Below are 26,314 nucleotides of genomic sequence, written 5' to 3'. Positions count from 1 at the left end.
AGATAATTCCTCTAATTAACTGCACTTCTCTCTCTCTTATTAAATCAACAACCACGTTTACCACTTTACATCACTGGCTAAGCCAAATTTGAAACCTACCTCTAGGGAAGCATAATAAGTTACAGCATGTGTTTTGTGCATGTTAACATTACTCCAACTTATTAACAATACTAATACACATACCTGTACAGTCTTTTTTATTCTATGGGAAGGACCTGGATACTCTGGAGAATACAAATCTGTGAGGAATAATGAGTTGATTAATGTTGACTTTCCCAGTCCAGATTCACCTAAAAGAAATATGGGGGAAAAATCTGTTAAACTCAGCCACTTTATCAACCTTAAATATTCAACCAATGCTATAATCAAACTTGTGTTATGCAAGTACTTCTTGGTGGAACAAGAAAGTGACATTAAAAAATATACTATAGGGCCAGCCCCGTAGCGTAGCGATTAAGTGCACACGCTCCACTGCTGGGAGCCTGGCTTCGGATCCCAGGCGCGCACCGACGCACCACTTGTCAGGCCATGCTGTGGCAGCGTCCCATATAAAGTGGAGGGAGATGGGCACAGATGTCGGCCCAGGGCCGGTTTTACTCAGCAAAAAAAAAAGAGGAGGATTGGCAAGGATGTTAGCTCAGGGCTGATCTTCCTCACAAAAAATAAAAGTAAAAAAATAAAAATAAATAAATAAATACTATACTATAAAGACTTCCTAATAGAATAAGTTCTTTGTCCTCATTTTCTTATCTATCCAATTAGACTCATGTTTCCAAGGATTCCTTTTAGCTTTATAATTCTACAATCTGTGTTCTTTAAAAGTAATGTATCTGATACAATAGCCTCCATTTTTAACAGTAACTTATTCCTAGAGACCAAAGTTAGTCATCCAACATCCCAGTTGGATTATATATTGCTGCTTCAGTGAAACAAAACATTAAAAAAGTTAAGTATAAATGTTTATTATAGACAATAATCAATGAATGACCAAAGCAAGAAATTATGCAGCTATAAAAAGTAGAAATCTGCTGACAAAAAAAAAAATTAATCAGGGGCCAGGGCGGTGGTGTAGGGGTTGAGTTTGCGCCTTCCGCTTTAGTGGCCCAGGGTTCACCAGTTTGGATCCTGGGCGCGGACGTACTCACCGCTCATCAAGCTGTGCTGAGGCGGTGTTCCCCAGAGAAGAACTAGAAGGACCTACAACTAGGATATATATAACTACATAGTGGGGCTTTGGAGAGAAAAAAGAAAAAGAGGAAGATTGGCAACAGATGTTAGCTCAGGGCCAATCTTCCTCAAAAAAACAAAAAAAACATAAAAAAAAATTAATCACAATGCACCTCAGTATAAAAGTGAATCAAAATACTTCCAATTTATTCACCCACATGCCAATCAGCTTAAGGATAAAGGGTACCTCTCTCCATAAACCAGACTCCAAAAAATGTAGGTAATTACTTTTTATAGTGCTTCTGCTTGAGGTAGGAGGTAGGAATGGAGGAAGGTAGGACATAACTTCCACTAAGATCACATATGCTTCTTTGACCCTCCATGTCAAGTCCAGTACACTGCACCAACTACACAGTTAATTTTCACCAAAATATAGTTTCAATATATACAAACAAGATTAAAATAAATTACAAATCATATTATAATTATCAATTAACATGGCACAGGGTTAAAGAATCCAATTATTGTTAATGCTTCAATTAGTTTAACAGGCATCTTTAGCCTAAATAGCTGATGTCATAATATTAACCTTACTATTTTTATATTGAGGTTGAGTTCTTTTTATATTGGCTCTCAAGAAACATAAGATCCATCCTAGGTGGTCTGGGCTTACCCCCTTTGAATGAGGGGATGCCACTTTTTGTTAGATGTAAAAATTCCATAAATTTCTAAGTCTCTGGAAAATAAGTTATAGGTTCTCCATACCTACTTCTTTCTTAACTCATATACCTTGAATAAAGAAGGAAAGACTAGAATAAAACATAAGTATTTGGGGATAATCAGAAATATCTACAATATTTTCATTTAGAAGCATAAATGAAAAATTTGGGTACTTATAAAATATTTTTGGATGTTCAATGTACACTATATTCAAAAAACACTATACTGACTAAAATTATGTTTATACCTTATTTTATGTATTTAATTTCCCCCTTTTTTTGGTGGTGAGGAGTGGGGAGACAAGAGGAAGCAGCACAAAACGAAAGGAGAGATGAAAGAAAAAAAAGCCTCAAAGGCAACATATCAAAATGTTTAGAGGCTACTATGGAGTAGTAAGATTTTAGGTAAGATTTTCTTCTTAGCTTTCTACATTTCTTGTGCTCTGAATTTCCTTCACTAAGCTTGTATTATTTTCATAATTTAAAAAGTATTCTTGAGTGATGTCAGCAAAATGTGAGAGTAAGAAGTTTCAAGCCCTCACAGAAACATCAAAAACAACTAGAAACTGGCTAAATTAACCCTATAGGAGCTCTGGAAAAACAGTCAAAGGTCTACAGCAAGCAAGCAAATGCCCAGTCAAGAAAATGCTATAAACAAAACAGTAGGAAGTTTCATGTCGTTTTTATTTACTCTTGCCCTACTCCCTCTATGGTATGTCTGGGTCTTGAGGAGGTGGCAGCCCAGTTCCTAATCCTTCCCTCAAACCAGAAGGAACAGAGGAGACCTTACTTAAAACGTTCCAACCTCTCTAGGGGCTGCCAGAAGAAGTGGTCCGTGTCTTGCCTAACTGAGATTTCAGGTGGGAAAAGCACTGGGTACCACTGGTGAAAGCTACAGGGAGACTACAAACCCGCAGATACCCGAAGCAAAAGATTATGGGTAGACAGATACAAAAGACCACCTAAGGTCCTGAGGAGAAGCTGGGGTGAGAATTAATTTGTTGGAGAATTAAGACATTGAAAAGCAGGCATGTATAAAGGGGAAACTGAGAAAGCCACATACAGCCTAGGCAATATGCAAGCTCAGACAAGTCCTGAGAAGGCCTTAAGCTTTCACTTCAGACTGATCTCTAGGCTCAGAGCATGCCCAGCTAATCACCATACAACTGCTCTGACATATAGCTGGAAGGCAAAGACTGAGAAGGGTGACTGTTTTTTCAAATGCATATTTTTCAACAAAAAAATCACAAGGCATACAAAGAAACAGGAAAATACAGCCTACAGAAAGGAACGTTAACAAATTCTCAGAAATCATCCCTGAAGCAGCACAGATATCGGACTTAACTAGATAAGAACTTTAAAACAGCTGTCTTAAATATGTTCAAAGAGCTAAAGGAAAAAATGGACAAAGAACTAATGGAAATCAGGAGAAAGATATATGAACTAAACGAAAATATCAACGAAGAGACAGAAACTGTAAAAACAAACAAACAAAAATTCTGGAGCTGAAAATACAATAATTGAACTGAAAAATTCACTAGAGAGGTTCAACAGCAGAATTGAGCAGGCCGAAGAAAGAATCAGCACACTTGAAGACAACACAATTAAAATTAATGAATCTAAGAAGCAGAAAGAAAAAGAACGAAGAAAAGTAAACAGTTTAAAGGACTTGTGCGATACCACCAGTCAGACCAATATATACACTATCTGAGTTTCAGAACAAGAAGAAAGAGAAAGGGTCAAAGAGACTACAGGCATACCTTGGATATATTGTGGGTTCAGTTCCAGACCACTGCAATAAAGCAAATATTGCAATAAAGCAAGTCACAAAAATTTTGTGGTTTCCCAGTGCCTATAAAAGTTATGTTTACACTATACTGTAGTCTATTAAGTGTGCAATACCATTATGTCTAAAAAAGGAATGTACAGACCTTAATTAAAAAATACTTTATTGCTAAAAAATGCTAATCATCATCTGAGCCTTCAGCAAGTTGTAATCTTTTTGCTGGTGGAGGGTCTTGTAAAAAGTGCAATGCACAATAAAGTGAAACACAATGAAACGAGTTGTGCCTGTATTTGAATAAAAACATGTCCAAAAATGTTTCCAAATTTGATGAAAGACATGAATCTACAAATTCAAGAATTTCAATGAACTTCTAGTAGAATAAACCCCTGGTGACCCACACCAAGACACATCACGATCAAACTGATGAAAGACAAAGACAAAGAGAGAACCTTGAAAGCAACAAAAGAGAAGCAACATACCACATAGAAGGAATCTTTAATAAGATTATCAGCCAATTTCTCAGCAGAAATCTTGGATGGCAGAAGGTGGTGTGATGATACAACTGTCAAATGAGACTTTTATATCTGGCAAAATTGTGCTTAAAAACTGAGGTAGAAATTAATATATTCCCAGATAAACAAAAACTGAGAGAATTTATTATCACTACACATGATCTCAAGAAATGGTGAAGGAAGTTCTTCAGGTTGAAAATGAAAGGACTGACAGTAACTCAAAGCCATATGAAGATATAAAATATGAGTTCTAGTAAAGGCAAATACATGGAAAAATATAAAAACTAGTATTATTTTAATGTTGGTTTGTAACTCCACTTTATATTTTCTATAAAATTTAAAAGATGAACGAATAAAAAATAATTATAAATCTATGTTAATGAGTACATAATGTTTAAACACAATTTGTCACATCAATAAGAAAAAGTGTGTGGGGGGGCTGTATATGAGTAGTTTGTGTATATAACTGAAGTTGGTATAAATTCAAATTAGATCATTATGATTTAGAATGTTATATGTAATCTCTATGATAATCACAAAGAAATTATCTACAAAATATACAAAAAAAGGAATAAGAAAGGATATCAAAATCTGATGCTACAAAAAAATCAACTAAACACAGAAGGCACTAAAGAGAAAACAAGGTATAAAAAAGCTGTAAGACATACAGAAAACAAAATGCAAAAGTAAATTCTTCATTATCAGTAATTACTTTACATGTAAATGGATTAAAGTCTTCAATCAAAGGCATAGACTGCCAGAATAGCTAAAAAAAAAAAAAAAAATGATCCAACTATATGCTATCTGAAAGAGACTCATCTCAGATCTAAGGACACACACAAGTTGAAAGTAAAAGGATAGAAAAGATATTCCATGCAAGCAGTAACCAAAAGAGGTCAGGTAATACAGGTAAAACAGACACGTCAAAAACCATTACAAGATACAAAGAAGGACATTATATATCAATATAAGGGTCAATTCAAGAAGTGGATATTAGACTTATAAAAAAATATACACCAAACATGAGAGCTCCAAAATATATAAAGCAAACACTGACAGAATTGAAGGGGAAAATGGACAGTTTTACAATAATAGTTGGAGACTTCAACACTCCATTTTCAATAATAGATAGAAGAACCAGACAGAAGGTAAATAAGGAAATAGAGGACTTGAACAACACTATAAACCAATTAGACCTAACAAACATAGACAAAACACTCCATCCAACAATACTAGATACACATTTTTCTAAAGTGCACATGGAGCATTTTCCAACACCGATCATAAAAGCAAACAGTTCTTAATAAATTTAAAAAGACTGAAATCATACAAAGTATCTTTCCCCACCACAATAGAATGAAACTAGAAATCAAAAACATGAAGGAAAATGAAAAAATTAACAAATATGTGGAAATTAAAAAACATATGGGTCTTAAACAACTAATGGGTCAAAAAGAAATCACAAGAGAAATTAGAAAATGTCATGAAACAAAGGAAAATGAAAATACAATATACCAAAACTTATGGGATACAGAAAAGTCAGTGCTAAGAGGGAAATTAATAAGAATTCATAAGCATGCTTACACAAAAATGAAGATCTGAAATCAACAACCTAACTTTACAACTTAAAGAACTAAAAAAGCAAAGAGCAAACTAAATCCACAGCTAGCAAAAGAAAGGAAATATTAGAGAGGACAGATAAACAAAATGGAGAACAGAAAAATAATACAGAAAACTCAAAGAAACCAAAGGTTACTGTTTAGAAAAGATCAATGAAACTGACAAACCTTTAGCTAGATTGATTGAGAATAAAAGAAAGAAGATTCAAATTATCTCTGTTCATAGATGATAATTGATACCGGCTCAAAACAAGGTTGACACAAGGGAAGCCACACTGTAGAAAAGAAAAACCCTTTTGTAACTTTGAATGACCTCTGACAAACTAACCCAGCTGGATATGCACCCTCCAGGAGATCTAACAGCTCTGTAGAATTTACGGCCCCTGCTTGTGCATGTACCTCCCAGCTGCGATAAGATGATAACTTGGTTCTTTTGAGTTCCTTAGGAATGTGATGACCCCTGACCAGAGAGTCTATGCTGATAGCCATCATCAATGAAAACTGAAAGATCTGTTGTGGCACTCCCAGTCTGTTACACCAGAAGGTCACCATTCCTAACCCCCTCCCCTATAACCCATCGGCCTATATAACTGCTGTAAGATTTTGTGCCCCCTTAGGATGGTTTTTTTTTGGACATTAGTCTGCCATCTTCCCTCTTGCTAGCAAGGTGTAATAGAAAGGCCTTTGTTTCCTACTACCTTGCCTCTTTACTACTGGCATGTCCTGTGGTGAGCAAACCCCCTTTTTGGGCGGTAACAATATGATCTTATATTTAGAAAACCCTAAAGATTCCACACACACCAAAAAAAACCTGTTAGAGCTAATAAACCAATTAAGCAGAGTTGTAGGATACAAAATCAATACACAAAAATCAGTTGTGTTTCTATACACTAACAATGAACAATCCAAAAAGGAAATTAAGAAAACAATTCCCTTTTTACAATAGCATGAAAAAGAATAAAGTACTTAGCAATAAACTAACCAAGAAGACTAAAGACCTGTACACTGAAAGAAATTAAAGAAGACCTAAATAAATGGAAAAATATCCCATGTTCATGGAGTGGAAGGCTTAATACTGGTATAATGTCAATATTACCTAAAGCAAGCTACAGATTCAACTCACTCCCTATCAAAATCTAAACAACTTTTTTTTTTTTTTGCAGAAATAGAAAAAAACCCATCCTAAAGATCATACAGAACCTCAAGGGGCCCCAAATAGCCAAAACAATCTTGAAAAAGAAAAACAAAATTGTAGGACTCACTTCTTGATTTCAAAACTTACTAAAAAGCTAGAGTAATCAGAACAGTGTGGTGGTGGTATAAAGACAGACATATAAAACAATGAAACAGAATAGAGAATCCAGAAATAAACTCTCACATAAATGGTCAAATGATTTTTGACAAGGGTGCCAAAACCATTCAATGGGGAAAGTACAGTCTTTGCAACAAGCGGTGCTGGGAAAAGTGGATATCCACATGCAAAACAATGAAGTTGGATCCACACCTTACACCGTAACAAAAATTAACCCAAACTGGATCAAAGTTACAAGTATAAAACTCTTAGAAGAAAACAAAGAGGGAAAGCTTAATGATATTAAATTTGGCAATGATTTCTTGAACCATTTCTTGAATCAAAAGACAGGCAACAAAAGAAAAATAAATAAATTGGACTTCATCAAAATTAAAACCTTTGTGCATCAAAGGACACTATCAACAGAGTGAAAAAGACAACCTAAAGAATAGGAGATAAGATATTCACAAATCATAAATGTGATAAGGGATTAATATTCACAATATATAGAGAACCCTACAACTCAAAAACAAAAACCCAAACAACCCAATTTAAAAATGGGCAAAGGACTTGACTAGACATTTAAAAGATGCTCGGTATCACTAGCCGTTGGGATGCAAATCAAAACCACAATGATACCACTTTACACTCATTAGGATGGCTATTACCAAAAAAACAGAAAACAGCTGTTGGTGAGGATAGACAAATTAAAGTCACTGCGTATTGCTGGTGGGAATGTTAAATGGTACAACTGCTGTAGAAAATGGTATGACAGTCCCTCAAAAACTTAAACATAGGATTACCATATTATCCAGCAATTCCACTTCTGGTATATACCCAAAAGAACTGAAAGCAGGGAATCGAACAAATATTTGTAGATCTATGTTCACAGTAGCTTTATTCACAATAAACAAGAGATGAAACTACCCAAATGCCCAATGACATATGCATGGGATAATCAAAAGGTAGAAACAACTCAAATGCCCATCAATAGATGAGTGGATAAACAAAATGTGGTATATACATGCAAATGGAATATTATTCAGCCTTAAAACAGAATAAAATTTTGATACATACTACAATATGGATGTACCTTGAACCTTGAACATATATAATATACTAAGTGAAATCAGCCAGACACAAAAGGATAAATATTGTATGATTCTACTTATATTGAGGTATCTAGAATAGTCAAATTCATAGAGGCAGACAGTAGAATAGCGATTACTAGAGACTCGGATAATGGGGAGTTACAGTCTGATGGGTATGGATTTCCAGTTTGGACTTAAAAAAAAGGTCTGGAGCTAGATAGTGGTGATGGTTGAACAACAATGTGAAAGCACTTAATGACATTGAATTGTACACGTTAAAATGGTAAATATAGTGCTGTGTACGTTTTACCACACATACAAAAACTGGCGGTAAGGGGCGTCGGTAAGAGGATTGTCATGAGTTGATAATTAGTGAAGCTCTACTTCTATGTTTAAATTTTTCAATATTAAAAGTAATGTGTATATATATTCTTTCTAATCTATTTTACAGTTCAACTATTAACATTTAAAAGCTACAGATGCTTGTATAATTCAACAATAAAAAGTAAAAGTAATTTTCTCCTTCACTATCTTCTAAATAATTCCTTAAATTCACAAAATAACCTCAGTTACCAGTTTGGTGTATATCTTTCCATGCTTTCTCTTTCACATACACACAGGCATACTCCATTTTATTGCATTTTGCTTTATGGTGCTTCCCAGATATTGCATCTTTTACAAATTGAAAGTTTGTGGCGGCCCTGCATCATGCAAGTCTATTGGTGCTATTTTTCCAATAGCATTTATGTTTTTTAGGAATGAAGTTATTTTTAATTAAGGTATGTACATGGTTTTTTAGACATAATGCAACTGCACGCTTAATAGACTACAGTAGAGTGTAAACATAACTTTTACATGCACTGGGAAACCATAAAATTCGTATGACTCGCTTCATTGCCATCTTCGCTTTATTGCGGTGGTCTGGAACCAAACCCGCAGTATCTCTGATGTTATGCCTAGAAATATAAATGTATATACAGTCATGCACCACACAATGACATTTCAGTGAACGACAGACTGCATATACGACGGTGATCACACAAGATTAGTACCATATAGCTTAGGTGTGTACTAGGCTATATCATCTAGGTTTGTGTAAGTACACTCTATGATGTTCGCACAATGATGAAATCGCCTAATGACACATTTCTCAGAACATATCCTTGTTGTTAAGTGACACATGACTGTATATGAATGGGCTAAACATACGCACACAGACAAAAATGGATTCCTTCCATGTATTTTATACTGTAACATCCTTTTTAAAAAGTGTAACATGTTATGGCCTCTCCCAGAAAATCAAAACATCGTGATCTACTTTATTCTTAATAGGTGTCTAATACTCCATATTATAGACATAATTTATTCATCCCTTCCTTATTAATGCACAGGCAAGATGTTTTAAATTTTTTTCTCCTATAAATAATACTATAATAAAAACTATGTATATATCTTTATGTACTGTTATCTTGTATATATCTTTGTATATATTGTTATTTCTATTCATCCCATAAACACCCAGAAATGAGATTTTGGATTCAAAGAATATGTATATTTTCAACTTTGATAAACACTGTCAGATACTTTCTCCAAAAAGCTGTAGCAATTAACTCTGAAGAAAAATGTATACAATGAGAATCTCCTATCATAAGATTCATGTGAAACGGAATGATAATGTATGAGATCCTTTAGGTGGCCTGAATTTAAATTAAGAACACAGAACAAAAATTATAAAGAGGATTGGAAAGGAAACAAAAAAAATTTTTTTGTGTGTGAGGAAGATCAGCCCTGAGCTAACATCCATGCCAATCCTCCTCTTTTTGCTGAGGAAGACCGGCTCTGAGCCAACATCGATTGCCAATCCTCCTCCTTTTTTTCCCCAAAGCCCCAGTAGATAGTTGTATGTCATAGTTGCACATCCTTCCAGTTGCTGTATGTGGGATGCCGCCTCAGCATGGCCAGAGAAGCGGTGCGTCGGTGCATGCCCGGAATCTGAACCCGGGCCGGCAGCAGCAGAGCACATGCACTTAATAGCTAAGCCACAGGGCCGGCCCCTAAAAAAATTTTTAAGAGATGAGTGGGGGTATGGAACCTATTTTAGAAAGAGAAAAAAAGAAAAACTCAGTGGAAGAATACAGGACAAACATGAGGAGGAAATAGGATTCACAAATGCAGGGCTCCAAGAATTCTGGTAACATCATTGGGTCTAGTACCTCGGAGTGCAAAAATGTGAAAGCCTAGAAAAGTATAATAACAATATGATCGCTCTGGCCCTCTCCCAGAGAAAGTACAGTGTGCTTTTTCTTGGAACGTATAGATAATCAGTAATCCCAATTTCCCCCTATTCTGTTTCCAATATCTTTGCTTAGGGCAGCCTTTTTCAAAAACAACCTTTTGAGAGAGTTATTTACCACTGAGGAAAAAAACTCAGGGATGTTAAGTGACTTGCCCAAGGTAATATAGCATTTTGGTTACAACTTAGACTAAAGTGCACCAAACAACTCTTGCGTCTAAATTCAAGAATTTTCCTTCCACAGTAATAAAGACGGCTTAAGTATTTGGAGAAAGAAATTGACAAACAAGTATTCACAGAAAAGTGGTATTGAATTCCAAACATTTTTATGTACCCATTAAGATACAGCAAGTTCCCTCGAGTTTACATTAGGATAAACTTCAAAAAATTTTAGAAACACACAGGTTCAAAAATCCTAGCTTTTCCACTTAATAGACATGCAACCTTTACCATTATGCAACATTTTTGCTTCAGTTTTCTAATGAGCAAAATGAAGAGAATACTGAGTAGTGAGGACTAAAAGAAATGAAAATTAGCATCTAGTACACAGTATTTCATATAGTAGGTACTCAGGTTTTTGTGTGTGTGTGGTTTTTGTGTGTGTGTGCGTGGTAACGAAGATTAGACCCGAGCTAACATCCGATGCCAATCCTCCCTCTTTTTTTTTTTTTTGCTGAGGAAGATTGGCCCTGGGCTAACATCTGTGCCCATCGTCCTCTACTTTATATGGGACACCACCACAGCATGGCCTGACAAGTGGTGCATCGGTGCACACCCGGGATCCAAACCTGCAAACCCCGGGCCACGGAAGCAGAACGTGCGCACTTAACCACTAAGCCAGAAAACTTCTGGTCCAATTAGTCTAAACTAAGGAAGTTTTATCCCTTCTCCTCATGAAAATATGATTTGTTAGTAAAACTGACTCCCTCAAAAAGGGCTATTTAATATTTAATATTTAATCACACACCAAAAAAATCAAAATTGGAAGCTGTTTCATAAATACCAATTGAAAGCAACTTTTAAGCTCCTAGAACTGTTAGAATTTCTATTTTAGGCTGCTTACTTCCTACTTTGATCTTTATTGCCATAATTACCTTGGAAAGGAATCTGATCGGTTTCCTCAGTTAACTTTAAAGAGGAGGTGGGTGTAAGTTTCATCCTTAGGAATTACATTGTCATTGCTGATTTAATAACCTATAAGTTTCCTTCCTCCTTTACTATCATGGGGAAAAAACAGAATGATATAGCGACTATTTGTACATCTCTGTGTTTTCAGGCCTGCCTTCAACCCTTCAACAATTGCTCACAGGAATTGAAACAAGTTATTTTACAGTTGGTAAATAAAATATATAATGAAAATATATAATAAAGTTTAGTATATATCTGAAACTGGGGAACTTCGGCTCAGGATTTTCCTATTTAAAGACAAGACTTTGGGCCAGCCCCATGGCTTAGCGGTTAAGTGCAGGCGCTCCGCTACTGGCGGCCCGGGTTCGGATCCCGGGCGCGCACCGACGCACCGCTTCTCCGGCCATGCTGAGGCTGCGTCCCACATACAGCAACTAGAAGGATGTGCAGCTATGACATACAACTATCTACTGGGGCTTTGGGGGAAAATTAAATAAATTAAAGACAAGACTTTGCTTTTTGTTGAGCAATTCTCCTTTGGGAACAATGATCAAGACTGCTCCCTTAATTCTAAATAGCATGTACCTCATACTATTATAAAACTTCTAAATGCTGTCTGCTTTTTTATACTCATTAAATATCAGAAAATACCTAACTATACTTTCACTTATGATTTTTCTTTTTCCCCAGTAAATTTTTTTCTCTAGATTTAAACTCTTGCCATTGACTATATATATGAAGTAGTAGCTTGTATACTCTGAGCTAAACTTAGCTATGGTCAATTTTTGACATGTCAGGAGGTATCTAAATAAACTAACTTCCATTCATTCCTAGACAACTCACACTGAAATTACAGCCCAAAGCTTTAAGATTCAATTCTTATGTGGTATCCCTGAAGGTTGGTTATAGCAACAAAAGACAGATTATCTTGCTTTAAAATCAAGATAAAAAATTTCAAGAAACTTTACCACCATTTGTGGAGATTAAAAAAATGTCAAAATAAATTAATAGTGAGTGTACGGAAAGAAGTAGCTAACCTGCAATTTACAGGGAAATAAGTATTCTATTTCACCAGCTTATTCTGTATATTTTATATTCTTTTAGGCTAATTTACAACGTGAACCACGACTTTATTAACTGGGTGATCTCTATCAAAGTAAACACTACAAATAATACAGGGCATTATTTGGCCAAGGAAAGGATAATTCCAGAATCCAATTCAACACTGTTCACGTGTAACAGGTGTTTCTCTAGTTCCCATCTCTACATTTATGCTTGTAGTCATTTCTACATTATTCAGAATTATTTCTAAGCTGATTTTGGGCAAAGTAAAACTTTTTTTTTAGAAGAACTGCACAATTTCCATAATTCTGAGATACACATTTCCCCCATCAACATTTCTAAAAACATACATCTCTTATAATCAAAATGTACATTTACTGTACTATTTCTTACCTCCCCCAAATCAAATTTGATACGTTTCATAGTAGATTATACCTTGGAATCAAAGAAACAGGAAGATCAAAACACTTCTTCCCTCAAACTCAAATTAGAAGAGCCAAATCAAAGGAGAATTATTTTTTCCTATAGTTTAGAATCTGACATTTAATTTTTAGAATAAGTTGCTCTGAACTAAAATGATTTTTATTTCTAATTTGCAGGGCCCTAATGGAAAACGATGGTTTTAACAATAAGGAAGGTAACCAAGACCAGCTCCCTCTCACCTTAGCTCATGAGGTGAGAGAACAAAGCTCCCACTTGAGTAAGTTATAAGCTGTAGGAGAAATGGTCCTCCAAGGGCCAAGTTTCATTCACGGCAAGGAGGCAGAAGGAATGTACTAAGAAGCAGTTAAGAATTCAGTATAAAGGAATGTGTTGAACGTGGAATGGGAGATCCAGAGGAAGCAGCGGAAAGGTTGGTGGGGTGGCCAAGTAAGGGATGAGAACCTAAAGGCTATAGGAGAGAACCCAATGCTGGACAAAGGAAGACTAAGTGTGAGGTGTGGAGGCCCTAATCTCTACAACTTCTTAAAGAAAAGAGGGAATGCTCTCATTGGTGACCTAGAACAGAACCCCAGAGCTGTGTTTGGAGCCAGGCTTTCCTTCCTTTATACTAATATTTGCTATTTTCACATCTTTCTAAAACAAACATGTATTTTCCTCATTATGAATAGCCAAAGTAACCAAAGAGCATATTGCAAAAGAGGTAAAATTACAGAGAAATAAAGTTCTAACAAGTTAATTTCCAGTCAACTAAAAACTATGTAAGTTAACATTTTTGCTCTCAGATGTTTAAATAGCCTCATCATGCACAAGATCGCAATCTATAATTCAAAAGTAGGCTCCCATGTCAAGAAGAAATCCTTAAACATTTGACTAATAAGGATTTCCTCTAGTAATAATTTTTCTTTTATGTGCCCTGATAAAAACTGTAAGATCATATTTAAAACTAAAAACAATGCCAAATTTTGACTATAAAATATCCTCAGAGAGCAATGTGAAAATTACATACTGCTTTGTATGAAATATAATTCAGTAAATATTTATTAATCACCTACTATGTAACAGGCACAGGGATTAAAAGGGAAAATAAGACAGAACTCCCACTCTCATGGAACTTATAGACTAATAAGGGAGACAGACAAGTAAGTAAATGCTATGAGCTCTATATTTAAATACGTTTACGATGGTAGAAAACACAGAAGAATAACTTCTAAATCAGATGGGAATTAAAGAAGGTTTCCAGAAAGAGGTAACAACAAAGCTGGATCTTGAAAGATAAATAAAACCTAGCAAACTAAACAAAGGTTACAGAAAAGAAGGAACTCACAGACAGAAAACAGAGGTTTGAATGAATGCAATTTATTTGGGTAAAATACATATTCCTGGGCTTGAGGCTCACAGCTACTAAATCAGTCTCCAGGGTCAAGGCTTGGAAACCACAAGTGATTCTGATTTGCAGCCAGTGATGGAGAACCACTGACTTGCATAGTGACAGAAGGAAGGCTTTAAAAAAAGAATTAAGACATATTTAGGGCTTAATTGGGGGAAAGCTGGGGGGGGGGCAGGGAAAAGTGAAAGGGAAAAATCTTAAGATGCCTTTCAGGATTTTGTTTTGGACAATTAGACTGAAGCATATTATAGTCATTATTAGTGCAGCATTTAACTTCATTTAGCTTTCTAGATGAGAATTTTACCCTTTACAGTACGATTATAGGGAGCAAGATACTTGAATTTTTCTGTTTCCTCACATATCAACTTAGCATAATACATGAACTGTGAGGAATAAACCAGATAATACTTATGAACCCTAAGCACAGTGCCTGGTACACAGTAAGTACTCAATAAGGGATATATGTATTATTTTTTTGATATCATTTAATGAGATCAGAAATATGGGAAAACATGTGAAGGCATAGGATGAATTAGAGTAAGGATGTTTTGAATTTAAAGCCCCTTTCAAAACTAAGTCAAAGATTCTATATCAATACAGAATGGGATGAATTAAAAATCACTTAGCCTCAATCTAGACCTTATTGGTTTTAAAAGCTAACTTTAAAAGATGGATATGAGTCTTAAAACAGGAATGGATGAATTAACGAAAACAGATTTACATTTATATACAAGTGCACATGATCTGTTCCTATGTACAATGCACTGTAGTAAAGGTTTAAGATACAAAGATTTAAAAACAAGTAATTCCATTCTTATCTTTCCCTACACACACATACATACTCATGTGCATACATACCCATACAAATCCATACACATACCCTCTATCTAGGTGGGAGAAACCTAAAATTTACCATTTCATTCAAACGTGCTATAACGAAGATATGCACAAGGTAATACAAGAGCACACAGGAGAGGCAAGAAACAGACTGTTATGGATCAAGGCAAGTTTCTCCATGAAACACAAGCTAAATTTTGAAAGATGAGTAGGAGTTCAGCAGTACTCCCAATATTTTCAATATAGAACAAATTTTAACCTAAAAAGTTGGCCAATTTTCAACTTTCTTAAATTAGAAATATAGCACCTTGCTTCACTGACCCTAACATATGTGCAGTTCTTAGCTGCACATCACCATACCAAGGTGTCTGTTGTGAATGGTTGTTACCATGAGGACCCTGAGCAGTGTATCCAAATAGGCAAGGTTGGTAGCTAGACCTACTGCATCTCCTTAGGCTGACCTTCTGGTTGCTCAAAGCTACCACAGTAGCAGTTTCCCTAAAGTGAGAAGGATTTGAATCTAAGACAGTTTTGAACATGGCTCCAGAGTCTGAGCCATGTGGCAGCTTCTTGGAATGTTCTCTAAGAGTAGAACATTCCTTCTTGCTCTTTTCTCCCTCCTGCCGGCTGGAATGTAACGACGATGCTCAGAGCTGAATTAGCCATCTTAGACTAAGAAGCACCTTGGGAAGAGAGAACATGCCCAGTTAAGCAATAAAAAAGGAAGCACCTGGGACACTGAGAACTTAAAGCAGAGCTATCACTTCAATCCAAGACTATTCAACGCTGGATTTTAAAATAGAGGAAGAATAAATTTCTTGTTTAGACACTGTTATTTTAAGGTTCCATTACTTATAGTCAAATATAATCCAAACATAAATATAAATAAGCAAGACAGCAAATGTAAACAACAAAAACCTAAAAGTCTTATTTTAGTAAGACAAAGGAGAATTAAAAACACAAACTAGACAATAAAGATATGCTTGTCATGAATATTAATACACCAAATAACATCATCAAAATACATAATATTATTATTATAATATATGAATTGATCCAAGGAAAGAATTGGGAATTCAGTGTTGTTTTTGCTGCGTTTCCTTAGCTTCTACTAATTCTGTCTCTCACTTACAAACTTTTATTTATTTGCAAATTTCACATGCCAGAGCCAAGAATAACAATAGGACCAAAACTCTTAAAAATGCATAAGGCAAAAACTTAGAAAAAATGAGAAGAGAACATTCATAGCGAAAGACTAACAGGCCTCTCAGATACTGATAAACCAAGTGGTTAAAAAATGAAAATGATCTGCATAATTAATATGCTTGGTTGTCAAAAATAAATTCAAAATTTCTACCTACAGAATAAACATATTTTTCAAATACCTATGGAATACTTATATAATCTGATCATATATTTGGCTGCAAAGAAAATCAATCAATACTGGAAAACACAAAAATTTACAAATCATATTCTCTGACTACAATGCAGTGAAATTAGAAATTAACAACAAAAGAATAATACAATCCATCTGCCCATGTAGATAAAACAGTATTTCCTCTCAATTCCTCCTACATGAAAAACTACTCAAATACAAACAAAATGAGTACTATATACGAAAACCTAAGAGATATGACTAAAGCGGTGTTCAGAGAAAAACTTGTGCTTAAAAAAGCCTAAAGAAAAGAGATCAACCTTTAGAGTGGCTCTTGGTGAAACTGTAAACTGATCCAGCTTTCCTAAGGAACAATATGGCAGTCTATCAAAATTTAAATGCACATGACTTTTGACCTAGCAATTTCACTTTTAGAAATGTACATTACACAGTTATATGTGTGCCTAAAAATACAGGGAACTTAAGCATTGTTTGGAACTGTGAACATCCATGTCCATCAATAACAGACTATATAAATCATGATAAATATATACCATGGAATACCATATAACTCCAAAGAATGAGGTAGCCTTTATGTACTGACACTTGTATACACACAATATATTAAGTGACAGGGAAAAAATATTCACAGAACAGTATTTAGAGCATAGTACCATTTATATAAAAAAGAAATCTACATGGGAATGACCGGTGTAGTATATAAAATTATAGAAAAATGCCATTAGACTTGTAACTACTTAATAATGCTTGTCGCTAAAGGAAATGGGACTGAAGGAGGGACAAAAAAGGAACTTCACTTTTTTACTAAATGTCCTTAGAATTTACATTTTTTAGAAAATAAAAATGTTTATTTTGTATAAACTTTTCTATTTTAGGGGGCAAAAACATGTGGGAAAAAACGAAAAGGGAGTACAAGGGTAAGGTTGGTAACATAATGACTCTAAAGGGTACTAGCCTCAAAATAAAAAGGAATGCTGAATGCAGTGAAGCTATGTCTGAGTTTGGACATTAAATTATTAATTCCTACTTATATCTAATGGAGTAATATTTCCATATGAAAATGTAAGATATCCTATAATCATAAGACAAAATATAGCAGCCTTGTCCTAGTACTCGCAAGGTAACCTATAACTACAATCAATTATTGCTCACTGGCTTTACTAAAGGGAAAGCAATAGCTGACTCCCAGCGACCCTGTATATGGCAGAGTGGAACCCTGCCCGGTCTTTTTGAGCCATCCTCTCACCTTCTGACACTATATCAAACAATGCTCTGCTGCTATTCACAGGGTTTTCATGGCCAATTTTCTCAGAAGTGGGTGGCCAGGTCCTTGATCCTAGTCTGTTTTAGCCTGGAAGTTCCTTCTTCCTAGTTTGTCTTAGCCTGGAAGTTCCAGTGAAACCTGTCCACCATGGGTGATCCGGCTGGTATTTGAAATACTAGTGGCACAACTTTCAGCATCACAGCAACACGCAATCACCACAGTATGACAACCAGCAGACAGTGCAAAATAATAGCTATAATTAGTGCCATCAACTGGAACTCTACTTAAACACAGAATTTGTGGAAACAACCTCAATTAAGTTTATCTCTGCATTATTTAGTAAACATTTAAGAATAACAATTCAGAGTTACACATCCTAGCTTAAGAAAAAATTATTCAATAACATATAAACAGAATGCCTACGTGTAACATTTTATATTTCTTTATAACTAATATTTTAAGATCTGTTAAGTGATCCAAATTAATGACTATTTTACATTTATTTGACTTTGAAATGCACTATATATGTTCTGCAACAAAGTCATTATCATTCCCTCATTTTACTGAACCTTACAGGGAAATAACTGGATTAAAACTTTTTTTGGGGGTGGGGGCCAGCCCCGTGGTGTCGCTGTTAAGTGCGCACGCTCCACTGCTGGCGGCCCAGGTTCGGATCCCGGCGCACACCGATGCACCGCTTGTCAGGCCATGCTGTGGCAGCGTCCCACATAAAGTGGTGGAAGATGGGCACAGATGTTAGCCCAGGGCCAGTCTTCCTCAGCAAAAAGAGGAGGATTGGCATGGATGTTAGCTCAGGGCTGATCTTCCTCACAAAAAAAACAAAAAAAAACAAAAAAAACTTTTTTTTGTCCTCGTTAAAATATTGTAATACTTACAATTTAAGACGTTAAATACTTTATGAAAATTATAAAGTAAGAGTAACTAACTAGAGTCTGTAATACTACACCTACACTTTAACATTATAAGCAGGTTAAAATAATCCATGTCCTCTTTATCTTTGAGGTCTAGCCCATGAAAGCCATGCATAATCCACCATCATTCAAGAATATTACATTTTAAGCCTAAGAATAAAATATTCATGAAATATTTGCTCATAAGGTTTTGAAGAAAGTCACATCAGTAATTGCTTATAACAGTTAAGGTCAGGTTCCTTTAGGTCCTTGAGATTTAAAGGCTCTGAGAAGTCCTACAATTAAAGATACTGCTTAGCTTTGTTTTATCCAGCATCTCCACAACTTTTCAGCCTTAGATTGTTCCCCCCAACCTCCTAAAATATCTATTAACATCCAATACACGAAACACACTTTGAGACATTATACTGTATAATTCTTTGGCAAATTATTTTTCCTTAAGCATATATACTTATAGCAACTAATATAAATAATAGTATTACATTAGTTAAATAGAAAATTCATAGACAGCTTAAACCTTGAGGATCTTTCATTTGTATATTGTACCATAAACACAATCACAGATGCTCCTCCTTAGTTTTATCATTAGTGGTTTGGAAAACCCCACTTCATTACACAAACTGCGTAATGAACACACATAATGTGGTTTTATTATCAACATCATTTTGCTCAATTATGTAGAGTCTCAGAATATTAGAACTGGAACAGTCCTTAGAGATACAGATGAAACCACTTTAAACATTAGAAAACTAACTAAAGAGAAGTTAGCTGACTGATGCCAAGAGCACAGCTAGTTAAAACTGGCAGAGTAGGGGGTGGCCTGGCGGCGTAGTGGTTAAGTTTGCATGCTTCACTTCACCAGCCCAGGGTTCACAGGTTCGGATCTCAGGCACGGACCTACGCAGCGCTTATCAAGCCATGCTGTGGCAGGCGTCCCACATATAAAGTAGAGGAGGATGGACACGGATGTCAGCCCAGGGCCAATCTTCCTCAGCAAAAAAAGAGGAGGATTGGCAACGGATGTTAGCTCAGGGCTAATCTTCCTCTCACACACATACACACAAAAGTGGCAGAGTAAAGGGGCCAACCCTGTGGCATAATGGTTAGGCCAGTGTGCTCCGCTTCAGTGGGCCCAGGCTTGTGGATTTGGAGCCTGGGCGCAGATGTACACCACTCATCAAATTATGCTGTGGAGGCGACCCACATACAAAATGAAGGAAGACTGGCACAGATGTTAGCTCAGAGCAAATCTTCCTCACCAAAAAAAAAAAAAAAAGTGGCAAAGCAAGAACCAGAACACCAGTGTTCCAACCGCCAGCCCTGGGATTCTGTAATTCATGTAAATTTGCTTCTGAACGAAGTCGCTGAGAATCTCCATGGGACCCTCTCATTGGGAGCGGCTTTCAAACTTATTTTACCACAATTAACAGTAAAAAAAACAAAAAAGCCTCCTCCACACATACATTTTGCATCAACATTCAGTATACACATACATACACATATATTTACCTGTATTGGATAAATGTGTGTGTGCATAAGTGAAAAAGTTTCATAAAACAATACTCTTCATAAGTAAAATGCACTCTATATTCTAATCATTTCTATTTTTCATTTTTTAAAATGACGCACTAAATTGATTTAATGATCCAGTTTGGAAAAATAGTCTGCCAAGGAGCATCAAGGTTTCATTCAGATGAATAATCTCACTCCCAACATCCTATAACTTCTCCATCCCAATAGCTATCCTCCGATGGACTAATACAATTGACAGAAAACAAAGACAAATAAATTCGTTTTATAATTATTTATTGAACAGCTGTGAAATGCTAGAACTGGGGACATTTTTGCCCTCAAAAAGGTTAACTTTGTTGAGAAACAAGCTATATAGTTCAACAGAAAGTACAGTGGGAATACATAAGGAACACCTAAGTATAGCTTGACAAATCAAGGAAGGCTTCACAGGGCAAGCAACACTTCACTGAGACATGCATAGGAACTAATCAAGCAAACCAGTGAGCATCTAAGTAACGCTTAGATGTGGAATAGCTTTTTTAAAAAAGGCCGGCCCAGTGGCATAGCAGTTAAGTTTGCACGTTCCACTTCAGCGGCCTAGGATTCACCGGTCTGGATCCCAGATGTGGACCTACTCACCACTCACTAAGCCATGCTGAGGCAGCGTCCCACACAGAGGAACCAGAAGGACCTACAACTAGGATATACAACTACGCACTGGGGCTTTGGGGAAAGAAAGGAAAAAGAGGAAGATTGGCAACAGATGTTAGCTCAGAGCCAATCTTCCTCAAAAAATAAAAAAATAAAAAAAGGCAGTTTAGCATTTGGATGAAAAGGAAAGAAAATATAGGAGGATAAATAAGTTTAGAAGTAAAGAGGATCAAATAATTAGTTTTAGAGAAATAAAAGGCATCTAGTAAGAGCTAACAGGCAACTGAATATAGTTGTAACTGGGGTGAAAATTATTTAAAAAAAAATCAAGGAGTCTACTCACACTGTTTCGTAAGTATCAAAGTTTTTCACTTCTCTTGAAAAAATGAAACTAGAAGTCACAGGCAATAAATTATAGGTATAGCTTTATTAAACAATGAGGACAAGGGGCTGGCCTGGTGGCGTATTGGTTAGGTTCATGCCCTCCACTTCGGCAGCCCAGGGTTCTCGGGTTCAGATCCCTGGGGCGGACCTATGTGCTGCTTATCAAGCCATGTTGTGGCAGGCGTCCCCCACATAAAATAGAAGAAGATGGGCAGATGTTAGCTCAGAGCCAATCTTCCTCAGCAAAAAGAGGACTGGCCACAGATGTTAGCTCAGGGCTAATCTTCCTCACCAAAAAAAAAAAGAAAGAAAGAAAGAAAGAAGACTTGGAATGCCACTGAGCAAACATATAATCAAAGAAAAGGCCTATATTCCCTTAAAGGATTGGCTAATGTTTTGTTAAAATAAAATGGTTATGGTATCATAATTTTGATTCCCTGCTCTGACAGTTTTCATTAACTGACCAACTACACTTGCTATCAGATAAGAGGGATTTATTATGCTGTATTATGGTGTAATAAACACAAGCAGACATGGATCCTAATTCCTTCTCTGTCACTAGGAGCTTAATGGCAGGGACCATGTCTTGTTCATCTCTAGATTCTCAGGGACTAGAACAATACCTGGCACTTTATAGGTGATCATTAAATTATACTGAATAAATGAATGCAAAGATAAGATATTGTCTCTCCTCTCAAAAATCTTAACTATGGTAGGAGAGGTAAGATATGTAAATAAATAATGATAATACAAGGCAGAATTTGATCAAGACCATGAATGAGATAGCCAAAAGCAACAGGATTTCAGAGAGCTGAGAGAGCACACCAGCCTAGAAAGGGCGTCATATTTCACTGAGACTTTGAAAGATGGAAGTAGCATTTCAACCACCTGCAATATTTGCAGGCATAAAAAGCCACTTTTACCATCTTGCAGCAATAGTGTGGGAAAGCAAAGAAGGGATTTTAAAAATAGGATCTTTAAGTCCTTTCCAAATGTCTAACCGTGTTAGAGTTTAAAGAGGAAAGCCTGGTGCTTGAGAGGAGCTGTAGACCACATTGTGGAGCTTTTGTATCTTGTTCCTTGCCTTCCTACTCTCGTTCTGCTGGGGTTTGAAATCAGTTTTATCCAAATTCACATCCTAAATCAATCACAATACAAGTATGTGACCTTGATCAAGAAAATCATTTTATTAGCACAGTGACATAAAAAAAAATCTCTAATGTTACCTATTATTAAGATACGGGTGTAAATTTCAGCCGAGGTAGAAATGAGACTGTGTCAAACTATAGTTCTTAATCAGAATGCATATTAGCGTCATTTAAGGAGCTATTTCAAAATAGATGACTATACTCCACCCCAAACCTAAAGCCCAGAATATCCAGGCAAGTATTTCCAGACACATTTTGAAGAAGCTTTCCAAAATGATTTGAAAGGTGGATGAAATTAAGAAACTCTAGTAAGTAGAAGATGACATACGGCAAAAATGCTGAATTACACCAACATTTAATGATGGCCAGTGGAAAGGATCCTAAACAACCAGATAAACCAGGACACAGTATCACAAAAAGTGAGCAAGAATTGCAAGGAAAATGTAGTCACTGATACCAAATAAGAGATTAAAGAAAAAGTGACCAAGGGACAACGTGAAGGCCTTTTACTGACCTTCAATAAAAGCAGTTTTGTATTAAGCAGAGAAGCCAAATGGGGAGAAGTAATGAACGGAAAATTTCAAAGTGCAGATTTATTCTTTATCTCTGGTTGTAAAATGAAGAGAAGATATCACCAATGAGGTAGATAAAAATACGTTATCAAGGGAGGGTGCCATTCTTTGTTTTGCTTTTTAATATCCTTATCTCTGAAGATTTAATATATCAAGAACAGTCCAGACTACATTAGATACTGATTATTTCCAACGTATTCCATACATATGTGATCTGGGATTTGCTATAAGACTATTTCATCTCCTCAAAATCTATTAGGGTATCCTTTGACATACCAACTGATGTACATGCTAATCCTAAAATGCAAGCTAAACAGGCTCCCTATGACCTGGCTCTGCAATTATCTAAACAAGGTTTACTTACTCTAACTGTAGTAATTGACCACCAGCACTAAGAGCTAAGTAATAATTCTATTGTACAGCTAGTAGCAAACATTCCAACCAGCCACTCAATAATTACCTCATTCACCAAGTCAAAAAGCTTTCACTTGCTATGCGTCTAAAGCTGGGAGGCCTTAAGGAGGATGTTTATGATGTTTCCTGCTTTTCTCAGAGATAAAAGTATTCTTTACACAGCCCAGTTCAAGTGGATTACTATCTTTTTTTTTAATCCTCATGTTACCAGAAAAACATAAATACCTATTTGGAAAATTGTTTTCATGATTAATTATTCCAAAAATCTATTACTACAATTTTCTTGTTAAAATGTGCTGCCTTACTTAGACTAGGATCTGCAGCCTTTCCTAGGTTGTACACCAAGTTTCTCTAAGTTCTGCTAAACTGAAAAAAGAGCTGAAATCGATGGTCAGATACTATTTATTAGCTCTCCCTCTATGTTTCTCTAATTTCTTCACATTATTGCCTGAAATCCTAACTGATCATTCAATAAATATTGCCTCTTAAAAATCAAGTATTCTTGGGGCCAGCCCTGTGGCCCAGTGGTTAAAGTTCTGCATACTCTACTTCAGCAGCCGGGGTCCGCGGGCTCGGAACCCAGGTACAGACCTACTCCACTCGTCAGCCATGCTGTGGAGGCATCCCACATACAAAGTAGAGGAGGTCTGGCACGGATGTGAGCTCAGGGCTAATCTTCCTCAAGCAAAAAAAAAATTTAAAACAAAAATCAAGTATTCTTGTGAATACTGTTAGTCTTTCATATCTTGGGGGGGAAAAAATCATATTTTTCCTCTAATTTCCAGTTGTGGCCAGCATTCACAAAGGAAGTAAGAGTTTTAATTTGGAGAAAAATAGGGCTAGTTTTAAAATTTATGTGTCAGAGAAAGTAAAGATTTTATGGAAATATCAGAGTGGAGGGCTCTATGAAACTAAAGGTAACTTAAAGCCAATGGCCACACTAGAGGGTAAGTAAAAGGAGAGATATCAGGAAAAGAGGTAGGAGCATACCAAAGAAAAGATTTTACTTGGGTATCTAGTGGATAGAAGAGGGGAAACAAGGAGTTGATTTATTCTTGAGCAGGGAGCATGTTCTACAAAGTGGTGCTAAGGAGTGGTTTTCAAAGCTGAAGTAGGCAGACTTCAGTCGTTTGAATCAGATGACTCACAGATTCTTTCAAGTTCTATAAATCTCATATACCAAAATTTATATTCTAAGGATCAGTGGTGGATTGTATGAATCTGTCTCACCAATATTTCTTAAAAAAAAATACATGAGTATGCATAGTTATAACAGTCAGAATAAACAAAGAAAATTGTCATTAGTGGTGTAAATATGCTTACAAAAAGCTAGACAAAAAAACTTCAAATCAATAATCAAAGGCATGCAAATTAAAATGCGGAAGCTTTGTCTAATACTAAATTAGCAACATCATTTTGCTTTATTTGGCATTATAAAAAGATTTCTACTCAATACTGACAAGGAGATAAACGAGCATTCACACACCCATGGTAACTGCATAGGCTGGTATAACATTTTCAGTTCATATCCTTTACCATGTCATCTACTTTTGGGAATCAAACACATAGGGGAAAAAATATTAATAACAGTAAAGAAGTACTGGCAGGGTGACTTTTCAAGTACCACAATGGAGACAGGCTAAGTACACTATGATACATCCATAAAAATAATATCAATCAGCCATTAAAAATTACTTTTTTTTTGGTGAGGAAGATTAGCCGTGAGCTAACACCTGTTGCCAATCCTCCTCTTTTTTGCTGAAGAAGACTGGCCCTGGGCTAACATCCGTGCCCATCTTCCTCTACTTTATGTGAGACACCTGCCACAACGTGGCTTCATGAGCAGTGTGTAGGTCCGCGCCCAAGATCCAAACCTGCGAACCCCGGGCTGCCAGAAGCAGAGCGCATGAACTTAACTTACGCTACAGGGCCAGCCCCTAGTTTGTTTTTTTTTTAGTGAGGAAGACTGGCCCTGGGCTAACATCTGTTGCCAATCTTCTTCCTTTTGCTTGAGGAAGATTGTCCCTGAGCTAACATCGGCACCATTCTTCCTCTATTTTTTGTATGTGGGACGCTGCCATAGCATGGTTTTATGAGCAGTGTGTAGGTCCATGCCTGGGATCCAAACCCGCGAACTCCACGCCGCCAAAGCAGAGCATGCAAACTTAACCATTAGGCCACTGGGGCGGCCCCTAAAAATTAGTTTTTAAAAACCCATCTGACATAGGAAAATGCTTGCCATAGCATTAGATGAAGAAAGTATATAAAAATGAATATGGTATTACAGCTATGCATAAAAGACACAGAAAATACACCAAAATTAACAATGGTGATCTCCTCTCTTTTTAAAAATTCCATCTATTCCTCTGTATTACATTTCTAATGGAAAACCATGTTGTAACAAACAAGTAGTAGTTTCTATAGGAAGAATATTTTAAAACTATATATCTTAATATCAGTGTTATATCAAAAAACATGAGTTATCAAAAAAATACAACTACATTTCAAAGAAATATATAATTTGATTCCTTTCTCTTAATGCTCTTTAAAGAGCAGTGCTCTTTACACTTGAGAATGGGGAGTAAGTGGCAGCTCTTGTCAAAATGCAGATTCCCACATTCCCAGGAATGAGCATCTTGAATAGGCAGCTCAAATGATTTTGATTAAAGGGGTCAAGGAAATACAGACTTAGAATAATCAAAATG

The 26,314-nt window shown here is 36.1% G+C and overlaps 1 protein-coding gene across 1 annotated transcript in view; it reads right to left on the bottom strand.

Moving 5' to 3' along the window:
- SEPTIN7 (septin 7) overlaps positions 1-26,314 on the bottom strand; it is a 115,685-nt gene that overhangs the window by 44,480 nt on the left and 44,891 nt on the right. Inside the window, exon 3 of the mRNA XM_087429516.1 lies at positions 184-290. Within this exon, the coding sequence (XP_087285642.1) occupies positions 184-290 (107 nt within the window). The remainder of the gene's footprint in view (positions 1-183; positions 291-26,314) is intronic.

The sequence above is a fragment of the Ceratotherium simum genome, chromosome 1 (assembly GCF_057802395.1).
Source record: "Ceratotherium simum simum isolate JZ-2026a chromosome 1, ASM5780239v1, whole genome shotgun sequence".
Taxonomy (NCBI): Eukaryota; Metazoa; Chordata; class Mammalia; order Perissodactyla; family Rhinocerotidae; genus Ceratotherium; species Ceratotherium simum.
This window is presented reverse-complemented; position numbering and strand designations above follow the sequence as displayed.